At 52.0% G+C, this 13,575-nt stretch overlaps 1 protein-coding gene across 5 annotated transcripts in view; it reads left to right on the plus strand.

Moving 5' to 3' along the window:
- The first annotated feature begins 1,992 nt into the window (after positions 1 to 1,992).
- The window catches only part of Mboat1 (membrane bound O-acyltransferase domain containing 1), a 156,468-nt gene continuing 144,885 nt past the window's right edge, over positions 1,993 to 13,575 (plus strand). For 3 of the 5 annotated variants that reach the window (XM_046419121.2, XM_046419125.2, XM_058571222.1), the window contains exon 1: positions 1,995 to 2,290. In XM_046419121.2, the coding sequence (XP_046275077.1) occupies positions 2,192 to 2,290 (99 nt within the window). In that variant the 5' untranslated portion in view covers positions 1,995 to 2,191. Of the gene's footprint in view, positions 2,291 to 13,575 lie in introns of all 5 variants that reach the window. The other 2 variants (XM_046419126.2, XM_046419127.2) reach the window with 2 other exon arrangements.

Consider the following 13,575-nt stretch of genomic DNA (forward strand, 5'->3'; position numbering starts at 1 on the left):
CCTTAGCCTCTCAAGTAGCTGGGATTACAGGCGTGTGCCACCACGTCTGGCCAGTCACTGCATTTTCAAGTGAAAATTTCAGACTATATAATCTTGTGTTTTGTTGAGGGAAAGACCACCTGCGGAGGACTACCCCCACCCCTTCTGTGCCTGCCTATGTGAAGACTCTTCTTGAAAGTCTCAAGAGCCTAGACTGGCTCACAAAGCAACCCACGGCCTGAAGCATTTGCTTCAGAAATATGACCCAAACTGGCTTACTTCTGTTTTCTGGTTATTTGCATCTAAGTGGCTCCCCAAACCCATTCCCAGTTTTTTTTCAACTTTCTCTTTTTTCAGATAGGGCCTCACTATGTTGCCCAGGTTGACCTCGAATTCCTGGGTGTCCCCCTTAGCTGGGACTGCAGGTGCACCCCACCCTTCAAACGATACTTTCAGGCCCCTTCCCATCTGAAATGCCTCACTTAAGCTGTTGTCTTGCTCAAGACCAGATGGATACTGCTTCAAGTCTGGTCATTTCCCAGGACTCTGAGATATTTACTGAGTCTACCTAGCCTGGTCATCCTCAAGTCACATGCCTGCACGTGTGTATGTGTGTGTGTGTGTGTGTATGTGTATGTGTGTGGGGGGGGCGGGGAAGGTGGGAGTTTTCTTGTGTAGTAAAGCAAGGACTGTGGCTTGCTGATGACCTCCTCTAAAATGTCTACTGGGTCACGGAGGGTGGCAGCAACATTTTTACCCCTCTTTGGCAGAGGACATCGATGGAGAAATTCTGGCCTGGAAAGTTCCTATTGGGTGCAATTGTTGGTGATGAAACCCTGAAACCTTGGAGAGGGCAGCAGAGGCCCTTGCCCTGGGGAGGAAGTTGGTGCCAGTGCTTGACCGGCTTTCAGGTCATCTGAAGCTGGAGGCCACTTTCAGAAGGTCTGCCCAAGTCCCTGCCTGCCTGCTGGGTCGGATGCTCCCCCAGCTAACCCTCGTCCAAGTGATGGCGCTCAGATGTTTCCCAGGGGAACCCAGGGGAACCCAGGGGCCACAGGCGCTGGGTTCTGGCTTCCTACCCATATGCCCAGAGTGCCTCTTCCAGAAGGCTTCACCACCTAACATCCGGAAATTCCTGGAAAGGGTCGGCGGGATTTTTCTGGATATTTATTTTAGACACGGGATCCGCCTACGTTGCCCAGGCTGGTCACTCCTGTGCTCTGGCGATTTTCCTGCCTCCCTCTCAGTAGTAGGGACTACAGGCTGCACCACCACGCCCAGTTTAAGATTTTTATATCTCTCAAAATCTATCAATAAATGGGAAAACTTTCCCAAGCGACACAAGGGTGTTGGGGGCCTGGGACGATGTGAAAGGGCAAGGGACCCTTATTTAGGGCCGTTCCATTCAAGTACATCATGACCACGCGCATCTTGGAACAGTAAATGCGCTCCTGACCCGGGTAAAGTAATTCTCCCCCCACAGCGACGCAGCCATCCGGAGTGAGCGGTCCTCCGTGTGTGCGTGAGTGGCCCGCGCCTGCGGGGATCGGGGGTCCGAACAGCGGCCGGACCCGGAGAGGCAGGTACCGGGGATCCGGGGTCTCGCGCGGCTGGAAAGGAAAGCGCAGGAGGCCCCGGCGGGCGCGGGGACCCGAGGAGGGCGCGGGGACCCGAGGAGGGCGCGGCGACAGCGGCGAAACCCGGACAGGGTGGGGCCGGGGCTGCTCCCGGGTGGCAGGCGCCCGCACCGGGTGAGACAGTTCCGTGGGCGGGGAGAGAGGGCGGCGGGCTCCCGAGAAGGAAGGGGCGTCGCCCGCCCCCGGGGCCGCGCGCACCAGCCTCCAGGCGGGGCGGCGGCCGCGCGTCGCTGTCCCCCTGGGCCGCGGAGGGCGGGGCGGGGCCCGGCTCCCAGTCCCCGCGGCGCCTCCCGCCCGCCCCCTCCGGGCGTCCCCGGCCGCGGGGCCAATGGGCGCAGAGAGGAGTGGAGCGGGAAGCGCGGCGCGCTCGGCCGGCCTCCCAGGCCCGTGGCGGCTGCGCCAGCGCCAAGTTTGCGCCCAGAGCGTTTTCGCCCGTGCGCGTCGCCGGCCTCCCGCAAGGTGCCCCACGAGCCTGGCAGCGGCCGCCTCTTGGCGCAGCACCCGGGCCCGGGAGGAGGACGTCCCGCAGGGTGGCGCGGGCTGGGGCCGGGGCAGCCGCCTCCCGAAGATGCAGGATGGCACCAGAGCCACCGCCGCCCCGCGCGTCCTACCGCACCACGGGCTCCACCTGTCTGCACCCGCTCAGCGAGCTCCTGGGCATCCCGCTGGACCAGGTAACTGCGCCGCCCGCGGGCACCCCGGCGCCCCGAGCGATCGCCACCCCGAAGTCGGGGAAAGTCATCCACCCGTCCCCCTGCCCCGTACTGGACAGGTGGGCTTCTTTCGGGCGGGGGATAGGAGGTGGGGGGTACCGGGGATTGAACTCAGGGGCACTGGACCACTGAGCCACACCCCAGCACTATTTTGAATTTTATTTAGAGACAGGGTCTCACTGAGTTGCTTAGCGCCTTGCCTCAGGTCAACTCTGAAGTACTTCAGTCCTTGGCTTTGAACTCGCGATCCTCAGGATCCTCCCATCTCAGCCACCTGAGCCGCTGGGATTACAGGCGTGGGCGACGGAGCCTGGCTCTTTTTTTTTTTTTTTTTTAAGTTGGTTTTAATGTTCTTCTTTCTGTAAATGCACTAAAAAATATTCTGTACACCTGCATGGCAAGTTCGACTGAACTTCCCCACCCCCCCCCAAGTTTTGGTTTGTGTTCAAATTCTAAGATGGTCTGATAAATGAATCCAGTGTTTCCTCTGTCATTGTAGTCAAGTTTTTTTTTTTTTTTTAACTTTTTTTTTTCAGTATTGGGGACTAGACTCAGAGGTGCTCCACCATTGAGCTGCATTTTAACACTTTTTAAACATTTTAAAATTTTTTTCTTTTGAGAACAGTATTGCTAAGCCGCCTTGAATTTGGCATCCTTCTGTACCTGGATCCTCCCTACAGCGGGATCGCGGGCTCAGCCAGGCCAGCTAAGTCGTTATTATTTTAATTTAGGTGATCCCGACTGACCCGCAGACCTCTCAGTCCATGGGTTTGAATGAGAGACCTGGTTGCAGACTAAATCAGTGAGCCTGGGCCAACAGGTGTGACTGCTATTTTGTGTCCTGTGTGATGCCATCAGAAAGGCAGGAGTGATGAAAAGGGATACTTTGTTTTCTGAAGACCTTGTTAATTCCAGAGGTAGGAGGCTTGTGAGTGGGAGCAGAGGGGCCCCGGTAGCTCTGGGGCTGTCCAGGAATGGTCTGCTGCCATTACAGCCTTTGAGGCTACCTTCCTTCTCCTGTTCCTTGGGGGCCTGGGGCTGGACCAGCTCTGTGCTGAGTGGACCCGTGCAGGGCATGCTGGAGAAGCGCCTGCCTCTGTGTTTTGCAGGGTTTTTGCTGGGTCCCCCCCCCCCCCCACTGGTGCTCTTTTTCATTTTCTGACAAGCGCCTACCTGCTTCCCTTTCCACTCTCATTCCTCCAGCAATGAGGAAGCGGCCCTGGCCTTTTGCCCTGTTCAGCTACTGTTTACTGAGCCACCCTCTCCCTGGCCCACTCTGAGGATCTGACTATTGCAAATTCCAGAGAATCAGGAACTTGAGAGAATGTCTGGCCAGGGCATGGATGCCTTCTTCTGTCTCTCTTCAGCCTGTGAGGCCGGAGAGGCCCCGGACACAGGCAGAGGCAGACACAATAGCAAATACTTTGTTTCTGAAATGGAATATAGCTCTATCTTGAATTTCCTTCAGGGGGATTTATTTTGTACTTATTTCTCCACTTCCTATTGGAATTTATTTTAATTCATTTTTAAAAAATGCATCCTGCACTGCTAGAGAAGAGAATCCAGGGAGCTTTTTGAACAGAGATACAGATGAATTTCCCCACAGGTCATGGCTTCGAGGTGCCAGTGTAGAGTTATTAACGCTTATAACTGCATTCACCTGCATCCCCCATCTTCTGGATTTCTGATTTTAATTTATGAAAAAGAATGAAGGAACCATAAAGATATTTAAGATTGAGAGGAATTAGGGGATTTCTGGAATGAGCCCAGGGGAAAATGTGTGCCAAGGAAATGACACACTTGGCATCTGTTAGGTCTTAGGTTGTCCTGATCACTTTCCAACAAGGTCAACTCTGAATGACTTTTTTTTTTTTTTGGTACCGAGGATTGAACTCAGGGGTGCTTACCACCGAGCTACATCCCGGACCTTTTTATATTTTATTTAGAGATGGGGTCTTGCTAAGTTCTTTAGAGACTCACTAAGTTGTTGAGGTTGTCTTTGAACTCTCCATCCTCCTGCCTCAGCCTCCCAAGCTGCTGGGATTACAGGCGTGCACTGCTGGGTTCAGTCTGAATGACTGTTGGTGAAAGAAGCACCCATAGGGCAATGCCCCAGGCAGCTTATCTTAGACCCAGGGAAAACCCAGACTGTAAATAATGTGGTTTGAGGCTAAACTGTGGCCTGAGAATTTGGGAGCTTGGTGTGTTTTCTTTCACACTTTTGAAGCTTTCTAAGGACTTGGATGTCAGACCCATCTGGATGAATTCCTGCTTTGCCAGCCAACTACTTTTGTGACCTCTGGCTGCTTCTCTACCCTCTCCGAGCCTCCGTGCCCTGTGTGTAAAGTAGGAGAGGGCAGTAAGATCTACATTTTGGGACTGAGAAATTTCATACAGAGTGTCCTAGGTTAGGAAGATCCTTGCCTCAGGGTGTTGGCAAGGAACAAGATTTAACTGGTTGAAAGGAGAGAGTTCGATGAAGTGCTTAGACTGGTTTAGGCGGGGAACCCAAAGACGGAGGGGCTGGGGTGCGGCTCAGTGAGAGCGCTTGCCTGGCAGGCACGAGGCCCTGGGCCCCACTCCCAGCAGGGCCAGGAAAAGGATGTTGAGTTACCCACATCTCCAGCTGCTGGGGAAAAGGGAAGAAGTCCATACCATGGCCCTGTGAGGGCTGGACCCCTCCCCTACATCTGACCGGGAAGCAGTGAACTTTGGCCCTTCTCTTTCTGTCTGCTGGGGCCCTTCCTGGGGCACAGGAGGGGACCAGTGAGGTGGAGGTGGAATGCAGTCCCCGATAAACACTCCTGTCCCAGGGAAGAGTGGCGATTAGCCCAAGATAAGCTAAAAATGATAAAACACACATCAAGTTACCCAAATAGTTCTTCATGAGCCACTTAGAGTCATCAGATCGTCTCCTCAGTGTCTTGGTAGTTCCTGCGTTGACTCATAATTTCTGATTGATTGATTGTCCCTGGGTCGAGTAGTTGATTATCTGCAAAAACGGAACATCTTCTGAGCATCTGGTTTGCAAGTGAGGAACTCGTTATTACTTTTCATCTGGTTCTTCCATTTGTCTCTTTAGCTTCTGGGCACCCTTAAAGGGTGCCTGTGTACAGTGATATGTATATTAAGGATGAAATTGAGGTTTCTAGGGACTTTTTAAAATGTTTATTTTATTTATTAATATTTTTTGTAGTTATAGACGGGCAGAATGGTTTTATTTTGTTTGTTTTTGTGTGGTGCTAAGGGCCAAACCCAGTGCCTCACACATGCTAGGCAAGCACTCTGCCACTGAGACACACCCTCAGCCTTGTTTCTAGGGACTTATACAAGGCAAACTACTGAAGATGTTAAAGGCAAAGTCACTGTATTTAGTTAGAGACAAATACAATGTAGCAATTCAGATCAGAGTGTAGGAAACACCTGAGGACTTGGGGACCTTTTCTGCATTTTGAGCGCTGTCCCCTGAGAGGTCTTGGGTTATTTAGATACAAAGCTGCACTCACCCTGGGTAAATGAAGCAGGAGCTTTTCTTTTCCTTTTATGGGGAATCAAGGAACATAGAATGGAGTTCTAAACTCTTCTCATGCCTCCCCACTTTGCTCTGGTTGCCGAGTGTGGCGTGATCTGCAGTCACTAGAACCTTCTAATGGTGAAAGATGATTCCAGACTGATCTTTTAACGTTGCTGTTATTTGTGTGTGTGGTGCACCTGGAGGTCCTGGGAACTTGGAAAGCCAAAAAAGAGACTGTTTCCCAGCCTTGAGGTCCTTCTGGTGGTGGCCACAAATTCTGGACGCCAAGGATATCTGGTATCTTTACCTGTTAGGTGCCCTCAGACTGTGTATGCCAAGGGTCAGTTCAGTCTTTTTTTTTTTTAATATTTATTTTTTAGTTTTAGGTGGATGCAATATATTTATTTTATTTTTATGTGGTGCTGAGGATCGAACCCAGGGCCCTGCGCATGCCAGGCAAGTGCGCTACTGCTTGAGCCACATCCCCAGCCCTCAGTTCAGTCTTGAGCCAGGATTTTACCCACCCCAACAATTTAGGAGGAAAAAAAAAAAAGGAAAAATAGACCAGGAAATAAGAATCTAGGAACTGATTCTGAGATTAAAGCAGGAAAGATCTAGGACTGTCAGGTGGGTGAGCTTCTGTTGCAGTCCCATCTGGAGGAATGAGGACCAGCTTTAAAGACCCGGCACTCTGGACCGATGGTGACCCGTGGTGACTGCAGTGGGTTTTGATCACCCCATGGGGGCCTGTGACCTTGGTTTTCTCGGCCTGCCCTGAGCTTTCGGTCACCTGGCTGGTTCCCTTGGTCGCGCTTGGAATGCCCTACCTTTGGTCCTGTTCTTATCTAAGTGTTGCCCTTCACTGAAAGCTCAGCTCACATTCCACAGTCATTATTAGATCAATTAAATATTTATTCAATTCTATTAGTACCAGGTACCTGGCTGAGTGGTAGAAAAGGAAGGATTAAAAAAAAAAAAGAAAAAGAAAAAGAAAACAAGAAACCCCCTAAGTTCCCCGTCTGGAAGAGCTCATCTACCAGTGGAGGAGTCGAGACCTATGCTAAGTATACAGGTGGTGCCACTCAGAGGTCTATAGAAGGTGCCTGGGGAACAGAGAGAGGAAGCCCGTAGGCCACAATGAACGCCTGTAGACTTTGCTGTTTGCATTTAACACTTGGCAAATGTTGTTATTACAAGATCCTGATCTTTCTGGGTTCATAAGCTGAACTCCAAACTCGTTTTAGGAATCCTTGTGGTCTGGGTTTTTATCTTCCTCTGCATTCTCAGGAAATAGTAGGTGCTCAATAAAAGCTGATCATTAGTAACAATATATGCCAGTGTTATACATTATTAAACTTCAGTGTAGAACACCTTGTTTCATTTTTTGTTTTGGAGCTGGGGGTGAAGCTGGGGCCTTGAACAGGTTAAGCACGTGTTCCCCACTGACCCACATCCCCAGCCAGGAGCTTCCTTCTTAAGGTGGACAGTAGATCGTGTTTGTGGAGGAAGCTCCTCCGCCCAGGCCCAGCCCTGCTGTTCTCCATGCTGCCCCAGCTGTGCCCCAGGGTTCTGCCTCCAGCAGCCTGCCCTCACTGGGCTTTCCCAGCCGCGGGCTCCCGTGAATGGCGCACACACAGCAGGCCGGGCGCGTCACCATGGAGAGGCCCCCTTCCTTCCTTCCTTGGCCACCGTTGTTTCTGCGGCCTCAGGACTGACGTCCCCATGAGCGCCCGCTCCTGGGGCGCTCCTTATGGGAAGGAGTAATTTGTCTAGGCTGCAACCAGGCACCGCGGGGCCATGACAGGTGGGGATGAGGCCAGCGTGAACACAGTATCGCCACCCTTCGACAGCTCCGGTGGGACACACACCCCGACCAGGGCGCCACAGGTGGAGCCTGGACAGGGTGCCCTGGAGCTGGGGGACCACCTGTACCCACATGGCTGGGAACAAGAGAACCGAGCCAGGCGGGGACATGGGGCGCGGAGCCCAGCCACGCTGGTGGAGGGCGGGGGCCTGGCTGTCACACCTGAGGCCGGACAGGAGTTGGGTCTTGAGGGATGAATAAGAGTTTGTGAGGCCAAGTGGGGGGGGCCATGCTGGGTGGGAAGAGCTGTGAGGCCTGAAGTTGTCTGCCTCCTCCCGGGAACCCAGCGTCCCTGCGGGTGACTGCTCGGTGCGGTTGTGTGGACTCTGGGAATGTGGGATGGACAGGGAAGCAGGGCCCCAGGAAGGCACTTGACCTTCAGACCAGGGGTCAGCAAGATTTTCCTACAAAGGGCCAGACAACACATATCGGACCGTACCGTCCCTGTCACAAATGCTCAACTCTGCCTGGGTGGCATCAAAGCAGCCATAGGTGACATGTACGCTGTTGGGCACAGTTGTGTCCCCTCCAGCCTCACTTATGGATGCTGAAAATTGAGTTTCATGAAATTTTCAGGTGGCACAAAATTTTCTTTTCTTGATGTTGTTTTTTCAAACCTTTAAAAATATAACTGGTGTAGTGGTGCATGCCCACAATACCTGTGACTTGGGAGGCTGAGGCAGGAGGATCGAAAGTTTGAGGCCAGTCTTCGCAACTTAGTGAGGCTGTCCTTCAAAATAAAAAATAAAAAGGGGTGGGGATGTGTCTCAGTGGTAGAGCCCTAGTGTGCCCAAGAAATTGCTGTCATGGTTGTCTTCGAGATCCAGCCTCTTCCTACTGATCTGAATATCAGGCCAGGAGACTCCATGGGTGATTTGTTCTATTCTTTGTGTTTGTTTTTTCTTTTTTTTTTTCCTTGTGGTGCTGGGGATTGAACCCAGGGCCTCATCCGTGCTAGGTAGGCGCTCTACCTCTGAGCTACATCCCCAGCTCCCTGGTGATTCTTTTGCCAACAGAAGTTGGGGACTCATTGCTATGGCCAAGGGAAGGCACTGGACTTTTTAAGTGGTACAAGGACTTTCATTTTCTGAAGGGGTGTAAGAGGCGGCCTCGAGGAGGAAGTGGGGGTTCTGGGGATGACTGAAGGCTTTGCATAGTCTTTTCTTTTTTTTTTTTTTTTTGTACCGGGGATTGAACTCAGGGGCACTTGACCACTCAGCCACATCCCCAGCCACATCCCCTTTTTGTATTTTATTTTGAGACAGGGTCTCGCTGAGCTGCTTAGGGCCTCCTAACTCTCTGAGGCTGGCTTTGAACTCGCGATCCTCCTGCCTCTGCCACCCAGCTGCTGCATAGTCTTTAGGGGCTGGTCTGATGGACTGTAGTGGGCTGCTGAGCGCAGCCAGCCCACCGAAAGCCGTTCAGTCCTGGGGCCCAGAGATGCCCGTCAGTGTCTTTCCTGTGAGCATCACTTTTCAGGAGCAGAAGCGAAGCATTGGAAGTCTCCAGAAGGCTTTGGGGAGTGAAGCATGGTCTTGAGAGATGCTGACAGCGGTTGAAAGTGGTGACGGTGCGAAGGGAGCTGTCTGGAGATGAGGGCCTCGGGAGCAGGTGCCGAGGAAGTGAGATCTGGGGGCCCGAGTCCCAGGGCGAGATTTCTGGTGACGCCTCTCTGGGCCATCCTGAAGGTTGAATGTGGCCACGAGGGGAGGGGTGAAGGTCAGCTCAGCTCAGCCAGCTCAGGAGCTGGGACGCGGGGCAGATTCCCCTCCCAACACTGAAAGTGCCCGGTGCATCTGGGATTGGAAGTGGAGACTGTGGAGGGAGCCTCAGATTTCCAGCAGAAAGACCAGAGAGTCCACCTGCGGGGCCATCAGGCGCTCAGCGCCACTGCCGCTTAGCGCTCCTCGTGCTGGGAGGCCAGGCAGAGGCTGAGGAGGACAGGTTTAGTCGGGTGGTGGCGCAGCGGTGGGGGATCTGGAGCAGCCCTGAGCCTTTGGGGACTTTGCCGTTGTGGTGGGGACACGGGGCAGAGGGAGGTCAGCGGTGGGAGGGAGGAAGGCAGGTGACTCAGGAGGAGGAGGAAGTCAAGAGCAGCGCCCAGATGCCAGGGGGAAGGGTGGAGGGCCCAGTGGGGAGGTGGCCACCTTGGTCCAGCCTCCAGTGGCTGACCCCATATCAGTGTGTGGAAAGTCCCTTTGTGACTCCGAAGAGGTTGCATCGGGGAGGTGGGAGGCGGGAGGCGGGAGGTGGCTTTCGCCAGGTGCTCAAGTGCATGGGTGTGTTGGAGAGGATGGGCTGGGACACTGGACGTCCCTCCGTCCAGCCCCTCTGCTTTCCCGCTGAGGAGCCTTTACGCAGTGGGAGGATGAGCAGCCTCCACCCTAGGGTCCCTAGGTAAGCCCAGGAGGTAGGCTGGCCCCCTGGAAAGTGCTGGCTGCCCGCGTCATCTGGGGCCCTGGTATGACCGTCATGGAAGGGAGGCAAGCAGGGTGTGCTACGGCCATCTCCGCCCTGGCATGCAGCAGAGACCAGGCACCTTGGGGCTTTGACCTTCCTTGTGGGCAGGTGTGGTCTTCACAGCTTGGCCTCAGGTGACCCCCGTGGCTCAGGGACCCTCACCACTTGTTACCTCGTTTAACTGGCATGACAGTGCGGACAGCCACTCCTCACATTTCAAATTGGAGAGCAGGCCCCTCGGGCTTGTGTGACCGTGTGGAGCCCTGCAGCTGCGAAGGGCAGAGCTGGGCTAGGAGCCAGGCCTGGTGCTGAGGCCCGTGCTGAGCTGGCTCCTGGTCAGCGCTGCACGCGGGGCAGTACCTGCTCCTCTCTCTGCTGGGGACCTTTACTTCCTGTCCCTCCAGGACCCTGCAGCCTCTGCTCACACTCCCCGCCCCGGGCTCGTCCTCATCCTGTGCTTGTGCCTGAGGCTCTGTGACCACCTCCTCCTGGCCCTCGGTCACCTGGGCCTCCCCCTCCCAGGGCCCCAGGGAGCCCTGTGCTTTTTCTTTAGTTCTCGTAGTTTAATGTCTGCACACTGTTTATGCAGACACCCGAGGGCTGGCCAGCTGGACACAGCATCTTCCTATAGCTTGAAAGGAGACCAAATTTGAGTGAGGATTTAGTCCGACAAGGCAGAGGAAGCCAGCATCCATGTCTCGAGTACATTTGGTTTTCTAAAAAGAAAATATGTATTCTTGCCCAAGCGAAGGTTATTGTTTTTGTTTTGGTACCAGGGATTGAAGCCAGGCAGGGGTGCTTAACCACCGAGTCACATCCCCAGCCCTTTAAAGAAATATATTTTATTTAGAGATGGGGTCTGGTTGAGTTGCTTAGGGCCTTGCTAACTTGCTGAGGCTGGCTTTGAACTTTCGATCGTCCTGCCTCAGCCTCCCTAACCTCTGGGATTACAGGTGGGTGCCACCCAGTGCACTTTTTTTTAAGCTCTTATGATGAATGCTAATACTTTTGTAACCAGTCTCCTAGCTTATAAACACTGCTCCCATGTTCTACCAAGTCAGTGAACACAGCACCATTTCCCCTTGAAAGTGCTAATTGATCGAGTCCAGTTTTCCTGATCTTCACAGCATCCTGTCCACTCTGTACAGTTGTACTCTTGCCTTATGTTTCTGATATATATATTTATTGGTCTTTCTGCTCTGCCTGACTCTGAGAGGCTTCAGCTGTTACTTACTGAGTGCTGCGTGCCAGAGATTGGGCTAGAGTGGGGATCAGGGGTGAATCGGGGTCTGGGTCTTCTAGAAGACAAACCTTCGAGCACTTGTTCAACTGCTGTCAAGCCTTGCAATATGGTGTGCTCCCGGCCTCAGGACCTGTGTGGTACACTCTTGCCCTAGGACAAGGGGCCTTAGCATCTACAGGCTGGTCCACAGGGTGCTGGGGGACAAATTCGTAATAGGCCACTTTAGGAGAAGAGGACAGGTAAGAGGAATTAGGTGTGGGGGGGCAGGGAACCAAGTGGGACAATCAGAAGACCCCAGGAAGAAGCTGTTGCAGCAAAGGCCGTATCACTCTCTTTAGAAAAGGGTGATACTCTGTGGGCAGTGACCACTGTCAAAGAAAAACGTGTCAAGGATTGATTTTCAAGATCTGATTGCCTTTCCTTAGCGGTTCATGAGTCGGGCCACATCTACCTACACCATAGGAAGGCGCTCCTCTGAGCTGCACAGACCAGGTGGGCTTTATAGGCAGAAAAGGCAGAGGGAATCGGAAACAATAAACAAAGGGCAGATTGGATGAACACAGAGAGGGCTTCACCTGGCGCAGGGGCCCAGGGGCCCAGGCCTGTAATCCCAGTGGCTCTGGAAGCTGAGTCAGGAGGATCGAGAGTTCAAAGTCAGCCTCAGCAAAAAGTGAGGTGCTAAGCAACTGAGTGAGATCCTGTCTCTAAATAAGATACAAAATAAGGCTGGGGATGTGGCTCAGTAGTTGAGTGAGTTCAATCCCCAAATAAATAAATAATGAATAAATAAAAGACAAGGCTTCTGCATCATGTGGGCTCAGGTTTTGGCTGGGCCCCGTCCTATTGGTCGCTGTGAATGTTTTGGGGGAGAACTGGCTCATTTTGAAGTTCACCCAGCACCATGAGCCCTTTCTGGTTTGGTCTGATCTGTTGAGGTCTTGTGTAGGAGGCCAGTACAAAACAATGGCCTCCCATAAATTCTATTTAATGCCGCTGAGAATGGATGTGAAGCCCCTTTGTATGCTGAGTAGGGACTAAATTCATATTTGTTGAATTAAAATGGAATTTTGTTTACATTTGTGGTTTGGAGTGAATGACAAAATTAAAATAAAATTGGGAGCCAGTTCTTTTACCAGCTGAGTTGGGCCTGTTTGTTATTTGGTATCTGAATTTCAGATCAAATAGGCCTATTACGAATTTAAAAGTTAATTTGTGGCTCAGTTGCTGATAGTTAAATGTTAATCTTGGGTTGCTTAATTATAATACACTTTCATTTCCAGGGTATGGAGCTGAAAGTTTCATCAACGGCCATGACAGATGCAGATATTAACATCATTTTTTTTGAGCTAGTTGTCTCAGATTTGTGTGACCAGCAGGTAGAAGTTTCCCTTAGGTGCCAAGTGAAGTCACACCTGTAAAATACTCTCAAGTGCTCTGTAGTATGGTCTCTGAATTACATTTACAAAAGCGATTTCAGGAAAAGACCCTACTCAGAGATAATCAGCCGGGAAATCTCTTTTTATTTCTTTGGTAGGGGTATTGGGGATTGAACCAGGGGGCATTTGACCACTGAGCCACATCCCCAGTCCTATATTGTATTTTATTTAGAGAGAGGGTCTCACTGAGTTGCTTAGAGCCTCACTTTTACTGAGGCTGGCTTTGAACTCACAATCCTCCTGCCTCAACCTCCCAAGCTGCTGGGATTACAGATGTGTCCCACTATGCCCAGCTGGAAGTATCTCTCCTACAGCAATTTATAAAGAGGATTCTGTGTGTGTCATTTTGTAGCAGTGGTTGTGAGCTGCCCAAGGAAACGTCTATTTTAAGCAAGTGAGTCCTATCAGTAAATGAGATAAAGGGAAGATTTGCTGCGGTCTTATTAACTACAGTCCCTAGTAGTTTGGCCAGGAGCAGAAGGATGGAGAGTCATCAGTGGGAAAATAACTTCAAGGAGTTTGTACTGGTTCAAAACATGCTTTATTAAAAGGCTGCAGTCCCCCTGGGCTTACGAAATGTGACCATCTGCAGTGAGATGAACTCATTAACCCACTTGTAACATGTTTCTTAGTGATCCTAAAAAAATGTGGGCTTGGTGACTCACTTACCAACTTCCTTGTAGTAGTGGGGCCCTGGAACTTTTTAAAGTTACTAGAGATCAATCATTT

The sequence above is a fragment of the Marmota monax genome, unplaced genomic scaffold (assembly GCF_021218885.2).
Source record: "Marmota monax isolate L192 unplaced genomic scaffold, Marmota_monax_Labrador192_F-V1.1 WCK01_AAM20220418_F8-fsc00259, whole genome shotgun sequence".
Lineage (NCBI taxonomy): Eukaryota > Metazoa > Chordata > Mammalia > Rodentia > Sciuridae > Marmota > Marmota monax.